At 46.4% G+C, this 20920-nt stretch overlaps 1 protein-coding gene across 5 annotated transcripts in view; it reads right to left on the bottom strand.

Moving 5' to 3' along the window:
• The window catches only part of OSBPL9 (oxysterol binding protein like 9), a 132293-nt gene that overhangs the window by 38050 nt on the left and 73323 nt on the right, over positions 1-20920 (bottom strand). For 3 of the 5 annotated variants that reach the window (XM_075935962.2, XM_075935964.2, XM_075935965.2), the window contains 2 exons: positions 20775-20870; positions 7262-7309 (listed from right to left, as the gene is read on the bottom strand). In XM_075935962.2, coding sequence (XP_075792077.1) covers positions 7262-7309; positions 20775-20870 — 144 coding nt within the window. Of the gene's footprint in view, positions 1-7261; positions 7310-20774; positions 20871-20920 lie in introns of those variants that run through there. The other 2 variants (XM_025186305.3, XM_025186306.3) reach the window with 1 other exon arrangement.

Below are 20920 nucleotides of genomic sequence, written 5' to 3'. Positions count from 1 at the left end.
CTGCCAATCGTTAATACTAGGGATGTTAGCATGTTCACACCATTAACTGATACACCTGGACTCATCAGTTAATCCTAACAACTGCATGCATCTCCCCCTTCCTGCCTCTGTATCAGATGCAGCAAGTGGTAGGAGGCAAGAGCGGGTGCCTGTGGGGAGCCAGATCCTGCAGAGCCGTCTGCCCCTGGCACTACTGCTTCTGATAGGGTATGTTTATACTTCAAAGTTAATTCGGAATAACAGACGTTATTCCAAATTAACTTCCATAGCGTCTACACAAGCAAACTGCTTTTTCGAATTTAATTCGAAATAGCAGGGCGCTTAATTCGAAATAAGCGCTGTGTAGACGCTTATTCCGAATTAGCTGACCTCCAGACCTTCCCAGTTGTCCCTGGTGGCCACTCTGGGTCAAACCAGGACAACTCTACTGCTCCCTGCCCCTCCCCCCCCAAACCCCGGAGCCCTTAAAGGGGTAGAGTCTGTTTGGCCACTGGGCCCGTGCCAGATGCAGCCCTGCCAGCCCAGAGCCTGCAGGCGCTGTCCCTGACGCAAGTGCCAGCATGAGCCAGCAACTCAGTGCCAGCCAGCCTTCCACAGCTCCCCAGGACCAGTCTGGCAGTTCCTAGGAGCCTGCCAGGGGACGGAAAAGGTGGGCGCCATCCGGGTCCAGTGCGGAGATCATGGACCTAATTGAGGTTCGTGGGGAGGCCTCCAATGCCCATGATCTCCACACTAGACACAGGAACCCAGCCGTCTACCGACGGATGGCTGACAGCCTGGCCACCAAAGGCCACGTGCACATTCAGGAGCAGGTGCGCACCAAAATTAAAGAGCTGCAGCAGACCTATGCCAGGGCCACAGCGGGCAGCTCCCAACCAGGGGCAGACTCAGACTCCTTCCCATATTTTGATGCCCTGGACCGCATCCTGGGGGATCAGATGGTCTGTGCCCCCCAGGTGGTCATTGACGCAGGGCACGGAGGAAGAGGAGGACGATGGCCAGGAGTCCCAGGAGCCTGGAGGGAGCGTGCCGGGCACCCCGGAACCCAGAGCCATGCCAGCAAGCCTACTGCCTGTGTCGTCCAATGCTGGGGAGGCCTTGACATGTGAGTGCCATCACTGTCACCTTATGTGCGGGGGGATGGGGAGCGGGAGCCCAGGGACTGCGCATGTGGTTCTTGCTGACCACGGATCATGCAAGAACATGTGCATGTGCCGCGCCAGCCAGGGTATGTGGCCCCAGCTGGCTGCCTCACAGGAGCACTGGCCTGTTACCCACACGCATGTATGTATGAAGGCACATGACATGCTCCTGACCCCGGGGAGAGAGATTGCACAATGCCCTCCCTCCAGAAGCACCCTCTACGCAAAGGCAGGGCACATCTCCCCTCCCACACCTACACTAGATACAGCACAGAGGCATGGGTGCAGTCCCGGGCCAGCTCACACTCCCGGGGACAGCAGGACATAATGGTGCAGAGACCTGCTGTCCTTGTCTTGCAGAGCGGGGCTGGGTTTCCCCCACTGTGTCCCCAGGGATAACAGAGCACATCTCTGGTTTCTCCACAGGTCCACCAGCTGAGTGCGCAGAGCGCACCACCCTGGCCAGGACAGCCTACCGCACCCAGGCCAGCAGGATGACCCGCCACCTGGAGGAGTACCACCAGCAGCACCTGGCACTGTATGCTAGGCAGGTCCGCTGCCAGGAGCGCTGGGTGGAGAAAGACCTGCAGCTGCGGCGGGAGGGCTTGCGGGAGCTGCTTGCTCAGGGCCGTGCCATACGGGATCACCTGCAGACCCTGGTGCATAGATTGGTGCCTGCTGCTGCTCCAGCCCTGTGGCCACCCCAACTATCGCTTCTCCTCCCACTCCTGCTTCCCCTCCCGCTTCTTCCCCCTCCTCCCGCCTGCCATACCCGCTCCCCACCAGGAACACCAACGCCTCCACACGTGCAGTGCTGCGAGACAGGAGGGCCAGCAAGACCCCCAACCCTGAGCTTCTCCTCCCCCTTCCTCCCCTTGCCTCCCCCTTCCAGCTCCCTCCTCCCAGATGTCCCCCTCCCCTCTCCCACTCTCTCTCTTTGCCTCTCCCACCTCCTTTCCCGAGTCTCACCGGGGTGGTGGTGATACATGGAAGCGGGGGAGAGAAGGGCAGGATCCGGACTTTGGGGACCAGGAGCAGCTGAATTTCCTAAAGGAGAGTCACATGCGCTTCTTCCAGCGCTGCCTGCAGATCCTGCCTGAGAGATACTCGTTCCTGGAGACCAGCAGATACCAGCCAAGCTGCTCCTGCCCCCTGGTCAGATACCCACCAGTGCCCTGCTCCTGCTGCCGCTCCCCATGGCTATACACCTATCCCCAGCTTGCTCCTGCATCCTACCTCCCATCCAGATTCTGCACCCCCATTCCTATCCCATTCTCTGGCAATTATGTCCCGCACATTGGACCCCTCATTTTTGTGCCCACCCCAGAGCTTCAGGGGGGCCCACAATCCACTAACCCTGGAACCCCAGAAGAGTTTATCAGTCCCAAGGTCCTGAGAACCTCAGTCCTCCCTGCTTTTCTCCCCATGGGGCTGGAATACAGGGGAGTGAGGTGTCTCATTTGGGGGCCACATCAGTGAGGGTTGGAAGTTTTTGGAGGGATTGTTTTTTGCTTCTCACTTGTGTGGTCCCCGACTGAGCTTTCTGTGGGACAGTGGCCCGACCCAAAAAGGTTCCCCAACCCTGCCATAAATAAAGACAATGCTGAAACCTTGTGTGCTGGATATAATATTTTACTTTATTTTAAAATGAAGCCAGGCCAACAAGCCCCCAATTGGGGACCAGCCCGACATGTGGCCACAGTATCATAACACTCCTGCATCCCCCACATTTCCCAACCATGAGCCCATCATTCACCTGAACCCCCTGCCCTGAGCCTCTCCTACCCCCACATCCACAAACTGCTGCACCTCCACATCCCCAGTCTCCTGCCATAACATTTCTGCACTATCCTCACACCCCAAACCTGTGCCCTGAGCATCATCATATACCCAAACCCCTGCACCCTCACATCCCCAGCCCCTGCCATAAGACTGACAGAAGACAGACTGAATGCATGCATGAAGTTGGATTTGATCAATTATGTAAGCTTCCAAGAAATGTGCAAAAAGATGCTGCAGCAGAAGTCCCATTAAATAAAGTCTGTGAGTACAAATGTTTCATTTATGTTATTTTTAATAATGTCAATTATCAATAATATTATCTGTATATTTTCAGTCAGCTGCTGGTCAGTTTCAGCAGCGGCTGAATCAGGGAAGCCACGCACAGAGCAGCTCCAATTGTCCGGCTGCCCTGAGAACATCCGGGTTCCTGATGGTGCCGGACTGTCAGTAGTGCCAGAGCATTGGATGCCAGACTAATGGAGTTTTACTGGAATTTATTCAGAACATTCCTATTTGCCATAAATCCACAGCAAAAACTCAAGTAAAAATTTAAATCTATTGCTTAAAAAAAATTCACAATTCCCTAACACAAGAAAAGGCTTTGGGGACAGAACCTATAATACCTGAAACTAAAATGAAGAAGCAACTGTCATTTTAGGGTTCAGTTACAGTAGCTAATTGTAAGAACTGGTACATTACTTGAAGAAACAGACAAAATCAGTTAAAGATACCTTCCAGAATAATTAATTTTTAGACTTGCCACTAAACTAACAATTAGGACAATATATTTAAATTGTTACTTTGCATCTAGTCTTCAATAGGTGAAGAATTCAAGAGTTGCTTGATATTGTTTTTAAAAGCGGATTACTGAAAAACTGAAGTATAATTTTGCCTTAGGGTGAAATCCTAACCACTGTGCAATCAGGATTAGGGATGTGCAATCAGGATTAGGGATGTGAGTAGTCAACTTCTCTCATTTCCCCCCCCCCCCCCGCCCACACACACACCTTGCTGCCTCTGTGTCAGAGGAGCGGGGGGGGGGGGGGGGGGGGAAGAGGAGCTGAAGGGGGGAAGGGGAGAAGCAGGAGCTGGTGCTGGGGGGAGCCAGCTTAAAAGCCAGTTCCCCCCAGCACCATCTCCACAGAGCTGTCTGCCCTCCCCCCCCCATGCTGCCACCTCTATCAGAGATAGCAGCACAGGAGGAGGGGCAGGGGAGGCTGCTGCAAAGCAGCCTCTGTCCACAGCGGCCTGGGCTGGCTGCAGACAGAGGCTGCTCCGGCCGGGCAGGCAGCCCAGCTCAGTCCCATCTCGTGGGAGCTAACCCTGTTGCAGCTCTACAGTTTAAATGCACTAAGAGCTGAGCAGGCAGGCAGCCCAGCTCACACCAGGTCTGGGACCTACCCTCACTGCAGCTCTGTAGTTTAAATGTACCAAGAGCTGGGCGGGAGTAGGTCCCAGACCCAGCACAAGCCAGAACTGAGCCAGGCTGCCTGCCCACCTGGCTCGTAGGAGATTTAAACTGCAGAGATGCAGCGGGGGTAGGTCCCAGACCTGGCACAAGCTGGGACTGAACCAGGTTGCCTTTCCTTAACTAAATCGAACAGTCGATAAAAATTCTATTTGACTACTCAATTAGCCAATTAGCCAAATTTTAACATCCCTATTCAGGACAGGATTTCAATGCTAGTTTCTAACAAGCAATGCTTTAATTCATATCAACAGAAGTGGTTCGAGTGTAAAATGGGGAAAAAGATACATACTGACTTTTTAAAGCACTTTGAGATCTACGCACAAAGAGTGCTGTGTAAAAGCTAAACAGTATTTAAAAATGTAACCATTCTTCAGTATCACGATCTACATGTTTTCTTAACTACTTAACACATATTCCTTAACTTTTATTTTCCTTTCTCTTAATATGGGTTTCAAAGGTAAATAACAGTATTTTTTATTATCTAATGTTGTGTAATATTCTATCTTAATGAAGATGGGATAGTATATATATTATTTGTATTTTCTCCAAATGGTTATAAAAGGTAGTCTGCTTAATGTCTTAAGAAGCAATAGTTATTTGCCACCAATTTGTAGAAGCATCATAACTAGTTCCTATCATATCATCAAAAAGCAGATGCCTAGCAGCGCTGGAAGTAGAATTTTTCCACAAGAAAAATAGGTAGTGCTCAATTGTTTAGGAAGATATTATTTCCCGGCTCTTTGCAATGCTAAACAATGTCTGACCCAGTGCTTAGAGCTAGTTAATTTTGGTTCACATTTCCAATCCTGCCCTGTAGGTGAACACCAAATTGAGAGTTTCAAAAGACATTACAGGAGACTAAAAGAAGCCTGACTTTGGTCTGTTAGAACAATGCAGCTAACCTGAGGTTTCAAGATGAACTGTTTGACAACAACAAATGGTCTGGTAGCACTTTAGAGACTAACAAAACATATAGACTAATCTATATGTTTTGTTAGTCTCTAAAGTGCTACCAGACCATTTTTTTTAAGTTTATCCTGTACGGACTAACTCGGCTACCCCCTGAAGTGTTTGACAACCGTTTCGCTTTGCTTTGATTCCAACTAAAAAAAAAAATCTGTCTTCTGATGGTCCATTTAAACTTATGAACCATACAACAAAACATGGGAAAAAAATCAAACTGGTTTCTGCTGGGATTTTTAACGATGACCTAGTGGGAAAGAAAGTGTAGAAATGGATTTCCAGCTGCATAACACTTTCCCTTAGACATCTCTCTGTGGAACAACTCCTCAACCAACGTACAGAGAAAAGCTTAATCCTTATGTAAGGAAACAGAAACATTAAGCTGCTGCCAAAGAATTCCTTACCTGTTATATCCCAAAATAGGCAGAGAGATTCAATTTTTAAAATGTTATGCTTTTTGTTTGTTTTAAATGGTGAAGAAGTAGAATCTGTAGCAGAAACATTACTACTACAACATTAAAAAAAATTATGGCAAACTGGACTCCTGTTTGAAATCTTATGTCTTCCTGTTCCTTGCTCTGATTAAATATGAATATATGTTCTCTGGCTATAATACAATTTTTGAGGAAGCCTCCAAGGATTAAAACTGAATCAAATGCTTCTTCTTGTCCTTGGGAAAGCTAATGTACTTTCTGAGTTGCATGAGCACAACTGGACAGAGGCAAAAACTGAAGGAATAATTTTTAGTTAAAAAAACAAACAACAACAAAACCCAGTTATGCTCTTGCTGTTTGTTCAACTACAATACTGAAAGGAAGAAACTTATCTTTTAAAAACAGGGTGAGAATGGGTGAAAGACGTACACAAAATTTCCAAAAGCCATAACTTTAATTGTAATTCCCTATTTCCATATATTTAAGTTCATTAGGGTTTTTTATTGTTTTTGTTTAACATTCCTTCCCTTTCCCCACTCCCAAGGGAAAAAATAGTAATTAATAACATATCTGTCTTTCTGAAAGATCACAATTTGAGTTGCTTTGTCCTACTGCCACTGACACTGAATGAGTACAAGAAAATACATCAGTTTTTAAACTGAGCTCTAGCCTGGCTGAAAGTTGCAAGTTGTTTATTCTCTAGATGACACCTTGCATTCTGAAGCATACAGTTCCAAAGCAAGTGAATGTGTTACAGACTGTACATTTACACAACCCTCCCTGACCAAAACCCCCCCCCCAAAAACCAAAAAACCCTTTTGTTGTGGGTTGGGTTAAAAGAGAAGGGGAAAAGAAATAAGTGAAGACAACCAAAATGAATGTATTTCAGCATGATCAAAAATAAGACTAGCTAATCAGATTTTTCAGTAGGTCTCTCTGAACATATGGAGAGTTCCAAATATTTGGAGCTCAGCACTTCACATATGTGCACTACTTAAAAAACAAAACAAAACAAAACAAAGTATCAGTGTGCTAGTTGCATGCTTTTCCACTATGCTCGTTCAACTTTCAAAAATTGATGAATGAACCAAAATTTTAAACCAAAATTTCTTCAAACACATCAATGACAGTTGTGTTTCAGAAGATTTGGTGGCTTTAAAATTATGCTCTGTTGTCCACACATCTACAAAAGGTATTGGAACTGTTTCTTACAAAATGAAACTTTAAAGTTTTAAAACAAAGATATCCCTATGTCATAAAACTTAGGCCTCTCATATAAAATTATATTCACCGAGTTATTCAAAATATGCAACTCCTGTAAAAATCCTATGCAAGACAGATCAAGAGTTTATTTTTTAATCAATTGCAGACCCCAAAAACATAATTCATAACTATGAGATCAAATAAAATTAAATAAAAAATGTCAGAAAGGAAAGCCTAAACATGTAAACAAAATAAAGTGTACTTGCTTTTCTCTGTTCTTCATCTATGCAGTGCTGAAGCTTCTCATCCAAGAGCTAAAAGAAAACAGACTTATGAAAATACTGCAAGTTGTTTTCCATAAGTCAACCAGTTTGAAACTACAAACAAAACACTTATTAATCGTCCAGAACTTTTCCAGAACTTGTTCTTCAAGAGGTGTTGCTCATGTTCATTCCAATATTGGTGTGTGCATGCTGCATGCACAGTTACCATAAAGTTTCTCTCAGTGGTATCTGCCAGGCAAACTCTGGTGCCCCAGGAGTTGCACCCTCAATGTGCCAGTATATATGGTTCTGCTTTTTCTTGCTGGCTAATTCTAACAGAAGATTAGGAGGGCGAGTTGTGAAATGGACATGAGCAACACATCTAGGAGAACAGCAGTTACAGAAGGTTAGCAACGGTTTCTTCGAGTTCTTGCTCATGTCCATTCCAATGTAGGTGATTTTCAAGGAAGATGTAGGTGACAGGTTCAATAACAAGCAGACAGTAGCCAAATACAGCATTGTTTCTAGCCTAATGAGCGATGCCATTATGAGTTGCAAAAGTGTGGACTGAAGAAATTTTGCTGCTCTACAGATATCCTAAATGGGAAACTGCACCATGAATGTGGCTGAAAATTTGGCTAGGTTGTAGCATGCATGAGTACAAAAAAGAGATCCACAGTGAAATTCTCAGGACTGACACAGGGAAACAGGGTGGATAAAAAACAATTATTTAAAAAAAAACAGATTTTTTTAATTTAAATCGGATGTTTAATGTTTTAAAATCAATACTAAATTTCTCTAATTTAAAAAAGCTACAATTAAATTTAATCATAGAGATGCTAATCTTACACTTGCAGTCTCATAAAAATGAATTAATTGCTGTAGTCTGTCCAGCCTATCAACCCTTGCTTCTTGAAAGTTCTGGGCTTTCGGATTCTGTTTCTCAACGGACTAAAGTCACCAGTGCAAAGAAAGACAAGCTGGATAGGACTATTGTTCTGTGCTTATGTGGTGATGGAGTTGGCCCAAGTAAAGTAGAGGAGTTAGTTAAGACCTTGTCTTAAGACAGACAGACAATAATAAGAAATGACAGAGGCAGAAGAGAAAGGAACAGTGGAGTGAACTGCAAAGAAAAAGAGAAGACATTATTCAGTACACACTAAGGATGTTCAGGACTAATCAACCATCTGATAAGCAAATGCTTATTGGGTAGCTGAGTTGACTAGTCACTCCCTCCTCTCCTTGCTGCCTCTATCAGATAGAAGAGGGGTTACTTCAAAGCAGCAGCGCCACATGGAGCCCAGGGCATGGGCTCCATGCAGCGCTACCACTTTGAAACGCCATGGCTAATGAAGCTAATTTTCATTAACATGGGTCCTACAATTGACAGGTATTTCTTTTGCTGTTATATAGGTCTTGAATTCTGTTATTTTCACTCCAACTCGTCTGATGAAATGGGTCTTACCCACAAAAGCTCATGATCCTATATATTTGTTAGTCTCTAAGGAAGGGGTGGGGAACATAAGGTCTGGGGACCAGATGCAGCCCCCAGCTTGTTTGGATCTGGCCCCCAAGCTCAGGGCTCCCCTACCAGCATTGGGGAGCCCACACTGGCGCTGCAGCCCCCCTCGCTATCCCTCCTGCAGGGCTGGCACACACAATCTACTAGCCTGGGTCCCCTTAGGCTCCGATGCGTAAGGGGAATGTGGGCAGTGTCCTTCTCCTTCTCAGTTGGGGGCAACATCAGTGAAGATTTTTTTTTTGTTGTTCCTCACGTGTGTGTGGCCCCCAAGTGATTTTTCTGTGGGTCAGCGGCTCCCAACCCAAAAAAGTTCCCCACCACTGCTCTAAGGTGCCACAGAACTACGAATTGTTTTTAAAGTTACTGCCTAACACAGCTACCCTTCTGTGATTTAACAATTCCCAAGGTGCTTGCTCTGTTTGGATGTTGCTAGTGGGAAAAAAGTTAGCTTAGCTAATCCTTATGGTTACTTTCATTAACTAACTAGGTTTAGAATCTATCCAAGCATAGATTTAGAATCCAAGCATACATTACAGAAAGCTACAGTGAGAGAAATCTAGAGTTGCCAGTTGCTGTCATTTTCTTATATTACACTAGCACATTTACCTCATGTTGCTCAAGTCCTTAAGTCACCCCTGAGCTCCCTAGCCACGGTGTAATGCAGCAAACTCTGCACTTTCTCTGACAGTGATGAAGGAAAACAGTCAGCAATGTCCCTGTAGAAATCTGGGGAAAGGGGAGCTTCAGCTCCTTCCTGCCTAAAGGGCATCTGCGGAGTGAGAAGCTCGGGGTGGGGATAGTCGTGGATGAGGGGTGCCAGCCCCTTTCATCTGCCTAGTGATTCTGTCTCTTTTCTGTATGGTTTTATAAGAAACAATCCCATTCCAGGGACATCCCACTTTCCTGGCACAATCAACCCTAATGTTGCTTTAAGTTATGATAAGAAGCAGCTATATACTGAATGTGGTGGTCCTAGCTCTTACTGTTTAGGAAGAGTTCTTGAACAAAGAGGGGATTCTCTCAAATATATAATAGAGAAGATGGTAATACATGCTCCTTATTTTAGGGCATCGTGGCCACAGATTGTAATGATGCCGCCATAAGTCTATTCCCTATTTTACTTCAGCATAACTCAGCTTTGCCATGGGAACCCCATCCTATACTTGTTTTCTCAAAAAACAGAAATGCCAGTGAATTCAAAGGGGCTTACTTCAAAATTTAGAACACTCTAAGTTCAGTCTTAGGTTTTGGGGTAATTTGGAATTGAATCTGTATGCTTGCTGAAAAAAATCTAATGATTAACTGAATAGCAGAGTGAGAAGAACTGAAAACTATTCAAAGTCATTTATAAATTCTGTTTCAGACTCCCATTTAAGCCTAAGAGAGTTAGACAGTCCATCTGCAACAACTTCAGAATGATCTATTGGTACTTTTAGCAGCAGTGCTGTGACTAAACATACTGTAAACAACAAAGTATCAATAGCAAGCAAAAGATTTCAATCATCCAGTAAAACCACCACCATGGGATGGTCTGCACTCTGCACTGCTTGACTAAAGCCAAGAAATAGGCTCTAGATTTCTGTAATATTAACTTCTTGAACAGGGCTGTCACTAGGGATTTATAGGGCAACCCCCCTATCTGATCCAGGTGCCATCCCATCTCTTCCTGTCATTGCTCCATCCCCATCTCTGCTCCAGCTCCATTGCACCACTTTCACCAACATACAGCTTGGGTGCAGCAACAGGGTTCCCCACACTCACATTGGGAAGCAGAGCAACCCAGCAGCCTACTCTGCCGCCATCTCGCAATCAGGTTTCTCTACTTGACGGGAAGTTGAGTGACCAGGTCCCAGCCTGTCATGTTCCCCAAACCCCGCATCACTCACGGGACTGGAGTGGGAGGGGGGCCACTCTACTTCCTAATGTCATGGTGAAGTTGAGCAACCCAGCTGGCATATGGCAGCAGAGAGGAGTAGGATGCTGTGCTCCTGCTGCCCTGGTGAATGGGGGTGCTGCACAGCTGAGCTGGGGATCAGCTGTTCATTGTTGCCCTTTGAACTCCGCCTCGGTGTTTCAAAGGGGCAGCTCTGAGCTTCCCCAGCTGATCCCGGGTTCCGCTGAAATGCAGTGCAGAGCCTGGCATTTCAAATTGGCAGCGCAGCATAGAATCTGGAGCCAGCGTGGGACTCTGAGTCTCCCGCTGACCCCAGGCTCCAGGAAGTTGCTTGCCTTTTAAGTACAATTGATCAAGTTGTTAAATTTAATCAAATAACTGACTAGTTGATGGAAAACCCCGTCGATTTGTCGATAAGAAGGGGAGCTGCAGCAGACTTAGCTTCCACCCCAGGTGCCAACCCCGCTGTGGCTCTGCCTTTTAAATGTATTAAGAGCTCTTAATAAATTTACAAGGCTGAAGTACAATGGGGGGGACCCAGTGCAAGCTGGGACAATGATTCCCAGTTCATGCCATGTCTCCATCCCACACACCAGCCTTAAAGGTAAAAAGGCTGGAGCGGAGCGGGGAGACCTGGCGTGAGCCAGGAATCAGCAGTCCCAGCTCGCGCTGGGTCCCCGCTGCACTTCTGATTTTTAAATGTATAAAGAGCTGGAAGGTTCTTAATACATTGGAAAAGAAAAGGTGCAGTATCTGAGACTGGGAAGCCAGGAACCAGCTGACTCCCGGCTCGTGCCTGGTCCCCGCTACACCCTGCCTCCCTTGCCCCCGCTGCGGAGCGTAGCCAGATAGCTCCCCCCATCTCAAACAATCTTGCTTGCCCTCTGAGATGTCTGTATACAGGGCAGAGAAGGAACAATAAGAAAATCAGCATAGCCATTAAGCTTTGATCTGCTTTGATGCGAGACCAGGATATGCGAGTTTCTCTGACTCTGAGTAACGATTAAGGAAATAAACTGAGCTCGAGGCTGCAAGAAGTGCCCGGCTGGCACCCATGTTGATTCGAACACACACAGTCCCTGGGAGAGGAATTTCCCACTGAGAAAAAGAATGTCCAGTACTTCCAATTTAATCCTCTCAATTCTCTCTTACAAGTGTAAATTAAGTTCACACCTCCCTTGTAAGAACTGGTCTCACAAAAGACAGACCAGCATCATTTGACATTACAGATAAGAAAGAGAAAATACGTGACCCAACGGATATATAAGGTGGTACAGCAGCACACTCTCTTTTGAGTGTCAATCTGCCCTCTATCTGCTGGTCGGGTTAGGTGTTTGACCTCCCGAGGTTCCATGGGGACGCCCACCTCGTATTTTCGTCTTTCCGAGGAATTGAGGGACCGATCCTGGCCTGACACGCTGGGATCGAGTGACACAGAAGGGGGTAAAAATTGTACCTGTATGAGTCCTTTTGTTATAGTGCATGCATAGAATAGAGCTCTTTAAAGATTAAGCTGTCATTTGGTACCATTATTTTCTATTTCCTATCTTTATCTTCTTTGTAACCATTTTTTTATATAAGTCAGCAGTTAAGAAATAGAACAATAGCCATTGCAACCATATGATTTATAAGCTTCCTCAATAAGCCTGTAAATGTTTAAGTTTTAACCTGACTCCTTCAGTTACTGTAACAGAACCAGGCACAATTTAAAAAGAACTTCAGCCGGTCATTAGGGACAGATACAGGGAGAGCTTGGGCGTTTGGATTTGTGTCACACCCAGGTGGCAAAATCCGTTGGGGCATTTCTCAGCCTCCCCGAGGCTGCCCGCTGCGAAGGAATCACAGATTCTAGCAGCTAAAATCTGAAGTGTAATAAGCTCTTCCTGTACACTTATTGGGGCGCCCATCAACCTCTTCCAGGTTGCCCACTGCAAGGGACCCCGGTCTCAGCAGCTGAAGTCTTGGGTGTATAGTACACACACACACACACACACACACACACACACACCAACCACTCACTGCCCTGACCGTCGGCTGACACGGAGACTGTGCTGGGGGAATCGGTTTTTAAGTCAGCTCCCACCAGCGCTGGCTCCTACTCACCGCCCCCCTTCCTGCCTTTGAGGGGGGAAGCAACTAGTCGAGGGACTAGTCGATTAGTCACTTACATCCCTAGTGAGGATCCTGTTAGGACATGTACAGTTCCTGTCCATCAGGACCTGAAGAATCCCGCAGTATCAGGTTGCGACTTTCAGTGCTGGGCTTGCTACCAGGTCCTGATTCCTGTACTCAGGGAGGTGACAAGGGAGCTCTACCCTCTGACACAATGGCATAAGATCTCCTCAACTGAGACTCTGGATTGGATGGAAGGCTCAGGGATTCCAGAAAGGCCACTGCATTAGCATCTGACACTGTACTGGCCAGCCCATTGGTGGGAACCCTTGGCTGTCTGGTGTCAGAGGTCAGATCTGTTTTACCTCCTATGAGATGTCACCTCAGAGTCCAATTGCAAGAAATCTCTTCTTAGTGGCCATAGAGTAGTGGCACCAGGAAGGAGGCGACTGGTGCAGTATCATCAACAGCGTCAATTTTCCCTTTATGGCACAGGGGCCTTAGTACCATAGCCATTATCATCTCCCCTGCCCACTCATGCATAGTGGAGGATGGCGATACCAAGAGGGACAGTAAATCCCTTGCTGCCTCAAATGCCTCTGGCATAGATGGAAGCACCAAAGCTGCATTCCAATAGCTCTCCCTTGGAGAGGACTCCAACAGTACTGGACTGGATGGGTCCCTCTCTTGGGCAGGAGTCAACAGTAGTAGATCAGCAACCACAGAGTTCAAATGGCCCAGCACAGGTCTCAGTCTGCCAGCTTCCCTATGACCTGTTATCAGAGCTCAGGGCACCGCTGGCCATTTTTCTTTGCTTTTTCCTTGGCTCCAGTGACTGGGATGAATAATGAGTAAGGCATAGATCTCCTCTATTACACAGTGCCCTAACTATGCAAAGACTCTTGGGACATGTACAAGGAGTTCTTCTTGGGTGCTGGAGGGGCCAAACTATACTGCCTGTCCCTCAGAGAAGCCAATGCACTGCTCATCAAAGCAGAGGTACTCTGTGCCAAATCTGCATGACTTGGCTTTGAGCATCTCTATGAATCTCTGGTCCCTGTTCTTTTTGGCATGGGGTTTTAACACCTTTCAAATTCTGTAGTGCTCCCACAGATGAGACTCCCCAAATACTAAAGGTAGCAGAATGGGTGGGTCACTAATTGGCATGAGTTTATGGCAAGCCTCACATGACTAAACCCTGGAGACAGAGACATGCTCTGGTGCTGGGGCAATCCTGGTAAGCATGGACCTAATATAGTTACTGCTACCTAACAATTAATTCTAAGCTCTAACCACTATTATTGAAACTATAGATAGGAAAAGAAGCAAAGAACACTGAGGAAAGCACTTTTGTGCCCTGGGACTTCACCTCGCTGATCGACTACTGGCCAGATGAAGGGTGGTGACCTTGATTCCATTTCAGAGGCTTTAGGCATGAAGGGGGCCCTTTCTGGGTGATTGTATTAGCCCTGTTGTTGGGGGTCTTGCAGCTTGAACTGCTTCCTCTCAGACCCGGGGATGTACAGGCCCAGGGTTTTCAAGGTAGCGCGGGAGTCCTTAAGCCTGTGCAACCTTGTATCTGTCTGTTCTGAGTACAGGGCTCCCTGTGTCAAACAGCAGGTCCTGAATGGAGTTCTGTGCCTCTGGGGACAGACCCAAAAGGAGGAGCCAGGCTGCCTACCTCATACAAATGGCTGAGGTCATGGATCGAACGGCTGAGTCTGCAGCTTCCGATGCTGCTTGTAGAACCACCGAGAAACCTGCCTCAACGAGGGCCTTAAACTCCTTGAGAGATGCTTCGGGCAAGGGTGCCTCAAATTTTGCCAGCATCCCCCAGGTGTTCACACCATGTCCTGCGAACAGGGCCTGAGGGTTCACCACCCTCAGCTGGAAGCTGGCTGAGGAGTAGAGCTTTCTCCCGAACAAGCCCAAATATTTGTGGAGTCTTTATTCTTGGGGGTGGGTACTGGCCCTGGCATTTCCTGTAGTTCATGGACACCACCACAAGAAGTTGGGCAGTCGGTAGGTATAAAGGTAATCATGGCCCCCTACCAGGACAAAATACTTCTGCCGGAATGGAAGAGTGTGCCTGGCAGAGCACCTTGGTAATCTTGGCCACTCCCTCATGCAGGGACAATGCCACCCTACCCAGGCCCACCTGACCCAGAACCCCGAACAACAAGTCCGAGGATTCTTGCACTTCCTCAGCTTGTAGGCTGTTGGCTACCCTCTTGAGTAGATCCTGCGAGTGCTCCTAGGGTACCATCTGGCAGTGAGGAGGAGAAGGCCAGGACCAACTGGGCTTCCTCACCATGCCGTGACTGGTCCCCTGTGCCTGCCACCTGTTGCGGGGGGGGGGGACAGGCATGCCCATGTCCCCTTGGGGACTGAGAGGCCCTGGCAGCACTGACAGGGCTTGGGACCCACCAGCAACTAAGAAGGTAACCTGGGGCTGACCCGGAAAGCCCTCAGAAGTCCATAGGCACCATTAAGCCTGCCACTGTGACTGTGGCCACAGCATGCCCTGTGATGGTGCCAGCAGCACCAAAATTGACGGTACCATCTGTTGTGCCATCTTCTGGCTGGGGGGGAATGGAGGCTGCTGTTGACATGATGCTGCTGGAATGGATACTTGCCGATGCCCACAAAGACAAGCAGGAGTAGTGACCTTTCCGGTGCTGGGCTCCACAGTGTCAGGAGAAATAGGATGTGCCTCTGTGGCTGTATGAGCTCGGTGCTGGCCAGTATCTGTGACACAGCAAATGATGCCAGTGCTATGGCGAAGGGTCCCTCCGATGGAAAGTAGAGAGAATCACTATCTACTCGATGCCTGTGGGGCCGGGGGCACATGCCTGCACAGGTCTGTGCACTGAGTCCGGCAACGCAGAAGATCATATATTGTGCCCTGGTGTCTCATGTGCAGACCTATCAGGACTTAGCAGTGTTCTCCTCTCAGATGTGGGAGGGGAATGGGAACAGACTATACTGGGCAATCAAGGACCAAATGGTGGTTTACCCCAGTGCCAGAGCCCCGTTGGTTTCGGGGTGGAACTGGCATGGCACTTATGTCAAGTGCAGCCTGGAAGGCCTCCAGAGTGAAGGCAATAGAGATCTCCAATGACGAAGACCCGGACGCCAGGCTTGCTGACCTCTGACCTATCTGTGGGTTGATTGCCCTCCCACCCCCCTTGTCTTTATGAGGGAACTTGTCTCTGCCCAGCTTCCTAGCAGGCCTAGCAGTGGCCGACGAATGGTGCCAAGCCATCAATAGTGGAGGTGCACTGCGCACCAAGTCAGTGGAATCCGGTGCCGAGGCCAACCGCTAGTCCAACTATGCTAGCGTGGACTCCATCAAGAGCACTTTAAGCCGAATACTACGCTCTTCAATAGTTCTGGGACAGAAGGACCTGAAAATGCAACACTTGTCCAACACAGCAACGTAAACAGTCAGCATACAGGTCACTAACTGGCATGAGCCTGGGATACCAGAGAATGCGGGATATGCCCAGGGGCAGAGTCTTTCCAGGAAGTTAACAGTTCACAGGTACCTCAGAGTTCGTTAAGGGGAACTTGAATGCAAAGGGAGTGCTTGCTAAAGCCAAAGCTGGAGCACGCTGTTCCAAGCACCTTCTCTGGCAGTAAGAAGGAACTGAGAAGGGCAGAGATGGGGAGTGCCCTATATAGCACGGTATGTGTGCACCACTCCAAGAGGCGCTGGGGACCCCTGCCCCTACGGGTATTGCTTAGGGAAAAACTTCTGGCACCGGTGCACACGGTAGGCACACACATGTACGTTGAATGGACATGAGCAATCATTTGAAGAAGAACAGGTAACATATTACTGGACAAACATCACTGACATGGTATTTTATAAAATAAACTAAAGTACATCTTGAAAGCAGTAAAAAATGCAGTACTCATTTAGTAAATCGATGTAGTAAGCAAGGATGTTAACTAGTGGTTAATTCACTAGTTGATTAGTCGATGGAATTTCCATCAAGTAATCAATAGGCACTTCTGCATTCCACCTTTGAAATGTACAAAGGGCTCCTGTACATTCCAAAGGAGGAATGCGGAACTCTGAGTGCAGCACAGGGCCAGTGGGAAGTCCCCCGACACCTGGCTGCATGTGGGCCAGCTTTGAAATGTACAAGAGTCCCCAGCATTTCAAAGTAGAAGCACCCTCCGGAGCCTGGGGTCAGCAGGAGTGTCAGAGTCCCACGCTGGCTCCGGGTTCCATGCTGTGCAGCCAATTTGAAATGCCAGGCTACGCACTGCATTTCAGCGGAACCTGGGATCAGCTGGGGAAGCTCAGAGCTGACCCTTTGAAACACCAAGGCGGAGTTCAAAGGGCAGCAATGCACAGCTGATCCCTGGCTCAGCTGTGCGGCGCTGCCGCTTTCAAGTACCTTCTCTTCCCCACTCCCCCTTTTGTTGCCTCTATCTGATAGAAGTAACGGGCGGAAGGGGACGGGGGGGGGGGAGGGAAAATCGATTAATCAACTGACTATCCAATAAGCAGGGCTCAACAAATCCGTGTACCTACTCGCCCATGGTTAGTAGATTTCAGCCAGTCGCCCCGTTCACTGGCGGCGTGCGCATGCACAGTGCGGGTCTGGTGCATGCGCAGTGCGGGGCTGGAGAGTGGATTTTGCCACGGTTTGTCAAGCCTTGCTGATAAGTATTTATTTATTAGATAGTCGACTAGTTCTTAACATCCCTAGTAGTAAGTAGGGATGTTTACAGATAACTGGTTAAATAGTTACCCAATAAGCATCTCTCTTTATGGGGGATGCTTACCGGGTAACTGTTACCCAGTACCAGCCCCACTGCCTGCTGCCCAGCCATGTGTGCAGAGCTGCTCCAGCACTGCTGGGGCACCTGTGTGTGTGGGGATGGGGGGGGGGGGAGCCATGGCAATGGCAGCAGCCTCTGTGGGGGGGATTGGGGTAAGGATCAGCTGGGCTGGAGGCTCTAGCCTGGCCCCAGCGAGCATGGGGGCCTCTCCAGCCTCTGAAGCGTGCCCTCCCTCTCCCGTTTCATCAGTTATACGTAGTGTTAGCAACCAATTAAACAGGATTTTACATCCCTTGTTGTAAGCAGTTTAAGACAGATATCTGTGACTCCTGAATATACTTTTCCGCCCCCAAAAGATATACTCTTGAAATGATTTTGAAGACGTTCTATGGTCTATTATACAAAAAATCAAATTAAATGATCCAAGTAGTCCCTTCTGACCTTAACATCTATGCCAAAATGCTAAACAAAAAAGAAAAAAAGGAACGGCACTTTGGCCACTAAACCTCACAAATCTGACTTATGAGAAAGAGAAAAAAAACTTATGAATTCTATTTCAAGACCAAATGACACCTCACAAATAGAATTCCACTTATGCCTTAGAGACAGACAATTCTTTTCCTTTAGATTTGAACTTTCCTGTTCAATGCTTAGAACAATTTGCATGACCTTACAATTTTATACTGTTAAGTATTAATCTGCTCCTACAAAGTAAAAGAATGTAAAGGCAGCTAATTTATATTATTATTAAGAGTCCAAGAACTGCACCTAATTTGCATACAATCTTAATTTGTCGATATCAAAAGGGAAAAAAGTCATTTGCATTTGTAACTTCCTTAAGAGATTAGTTAAAATTGTTTATTTACATGCACCAGCAATTAAAACTGGAGGTTAATCACAATTATTCTTACTCTGCAGAGAGAGAGGGTTAAGAGGGACAAAGAGTGCATTTTATGTCTCAACTGATCAACCTTTGCTTTCAGACTGCTTTTTATATATTACTACCACACATCAAAGATTTACTCAGCCACACACACCATGTTCTCCCTGAAAGAGGACTGGGAAAGCAGGGGGGAAGTCTGAAAAGTTTTTGTTTTCTATGTTACTTTCAGGTACCAAATTTAATAAGATATTGAAATGAAACATAGGAACACCAAATGCAATCTTCTGTCTAAAACTCAATGTGTCACTTTGCCCATCTTTACCTCTTCTCTGGTGCCATATCTCTCTTTCCCTCAAATACTGATATCTTCTTCTGAAAAACCCTTTGCCTTTGTTTCTGGAAGTCTCTCCCATCCTTTGTTTCTGTTTTGCTTTCCCTCAACTATGAGCTATGACAGAAGACTGAAAGAATTTTAGGAGGAGGGAGAAAAATTGTTCTCCTTGCCCTCTGAGAATAGAACAAGAAGCACTGGGCTTAAACTGCAGCAAGGGAGGTTTAGGTTGGACATTAGGAAAAACTTTCTGTCAGGGTGGTTAAACACTGGAATAAATTGTCTAGGGAGATTGTGAAATCTCCATCACTGGAGATATTTATAAGTGGGTTAGCTAGACATCTATTAGGGATGGTCTAGACCAGCATTTCTCAACCAGTGGTACGAGTACCCTTAGAGGTACTCGAGAGAAGTCTGAGGGGTACATCAACACAACTGAAATTTGGAGAAAAGTGAATTTTTGTTAAGTTTTACAGAATTTTATTATTTTTGTACTTTTTACACCCAAAAATGTCATTGCCTGCCCAGCTATGATTAAATTGTTTAAACAAATGTGTTGCAATGGTAGAAAAAAAATTGTGCATCTGAAAACTGTAGGTACAGAGGGTACTTTTTTTTTTTAAAGGGGTACTTTATTAAAAAAAGGTTGAGAAACACTAGTCTATATGGTGCTTGGTTCTGTCGTGGTGGCAGGGGACTGGACTCAATGGCCTCTCGGAGTCCCTTTCAGTTCTTGTGTTCTGTGATTCTATGATGTGTTTCCATCTTTTCTTCAGTCACCCTCAGGAGGTCACTGAAGAGAACAAGCCTTTCCTCCAAAGATAAGGGCTGCCTGTGATGATCTCTGCTGACACAAGAGCAAGGAGCAAAGCTTCATCCTAAATTTTTAGACCTTGGGCCAACTCTTACTCTGTATGTCTCCCTCATCCAGCTCCACTGTAGTAGTGCACATATGCCTTTCTCTACTGCAAAACTAAATTTGTGCTGATGGTCTCACACACAGAGCTTGCCAGTAATATCAGCAAGAGAAGCGGAACTTAAATGAAGCAGCGTTAATCAGTTTTATCTGATGGGTTAGGGGAAAATGTTGTAGGCAGAAAATGTCAAAAGTGTCATCTTCTGCTGTTTCCAATAGCGTGGTGGGAGATATGAGTTTGTCATTCCTCATCTCTCGCTCCTAACTTCAAAAACACATAAGCAGAAGACAAGTAGTCCATATGTACTGCTCCTACTTGACGAAGGGTAAATTGCTCTATCAGAATCACACAAATACAGCAGCAAAATGTTCTCAGTTGCCAGCAACCCAAGTTGAGCACTATGTGCAGGAGCAACAGCAAAGGTGGGATTCCTCTACAGGGGAAAAATTAAATGTGATGGGCAAGATGATAATTCTAAGAATTCCACTACAAATTTAAACTCATTTATTTAAGCCATCTCTGCCAATTCCCCAACACTGAATTTAACAGAAAGCAGATTTTCCTAATGATTGTTAGACTACCTGTTTTGAAAGAAGTCTACATTTAAAGTTTGCTACTCCCATTTTCTAACTCAGTTTTACTTGAGTGATACATGGTTCCAAAATATCCATTCATCTCAAATTCAACATAGTTGTTATGTCTGTCTTTTCATTGTTACTTTTTGTAATTTTCTTTTTTCCAAAAAACATATTCCTTTCTACGGCAGACTAAGAGGAAAAAAGAGCTTTATCATTAGCAAGCTCCAGGGATGAAAAATCCTTAAGCGTCTGACAGGCTTCTAATGTGGTCACATACGCCTTAACTAATCCATTCCATCTCTTCTACTTTTTCCAAGTCATAAGACTGTCTTCTATGATACTGCATTGCAGTTCTGAAATATGGGAAATTCCCCACCACAGCTGACAAAGGGCCTGACCGAGACAAGTTCCAGAGGAGACCCAAAAAAGTACCCAACATTAGCCATTCTCTTTATAGGTGCACAAGAGTTAATTCAACATACCTTCAATTGGTCTATCAAGATCTGTAAATAAGCATCAGCCTCTGTAAGTTTCTTATCAAAATCCTGAACACTGGGAACAAATCCTGGATCCACACCCTACGTATAAGAGAGAGACACACAAATCAAATCTATAATAGTGTTTGAGC

The sequence above is a fragment of the Pelodiscus sinensis genome, chromosome 9, assembly GCF_052426305.1.
Source record: "Pelodiscus sinensis isolate ZL-2025 chromosome 9, ASM5242630v1, whole genome shotgun sequence".
Classification (NCBI taxonomy): Eukaryota; Metazoa; Chordata; order Testudines; family Trionychidae; genus Pelodiscus; species Pelodiscus sinensis.
Note: the sequence above shows the minus strand (reverse complement) of the source record. Positions and strands in the feature narration are given on the sequence as shown.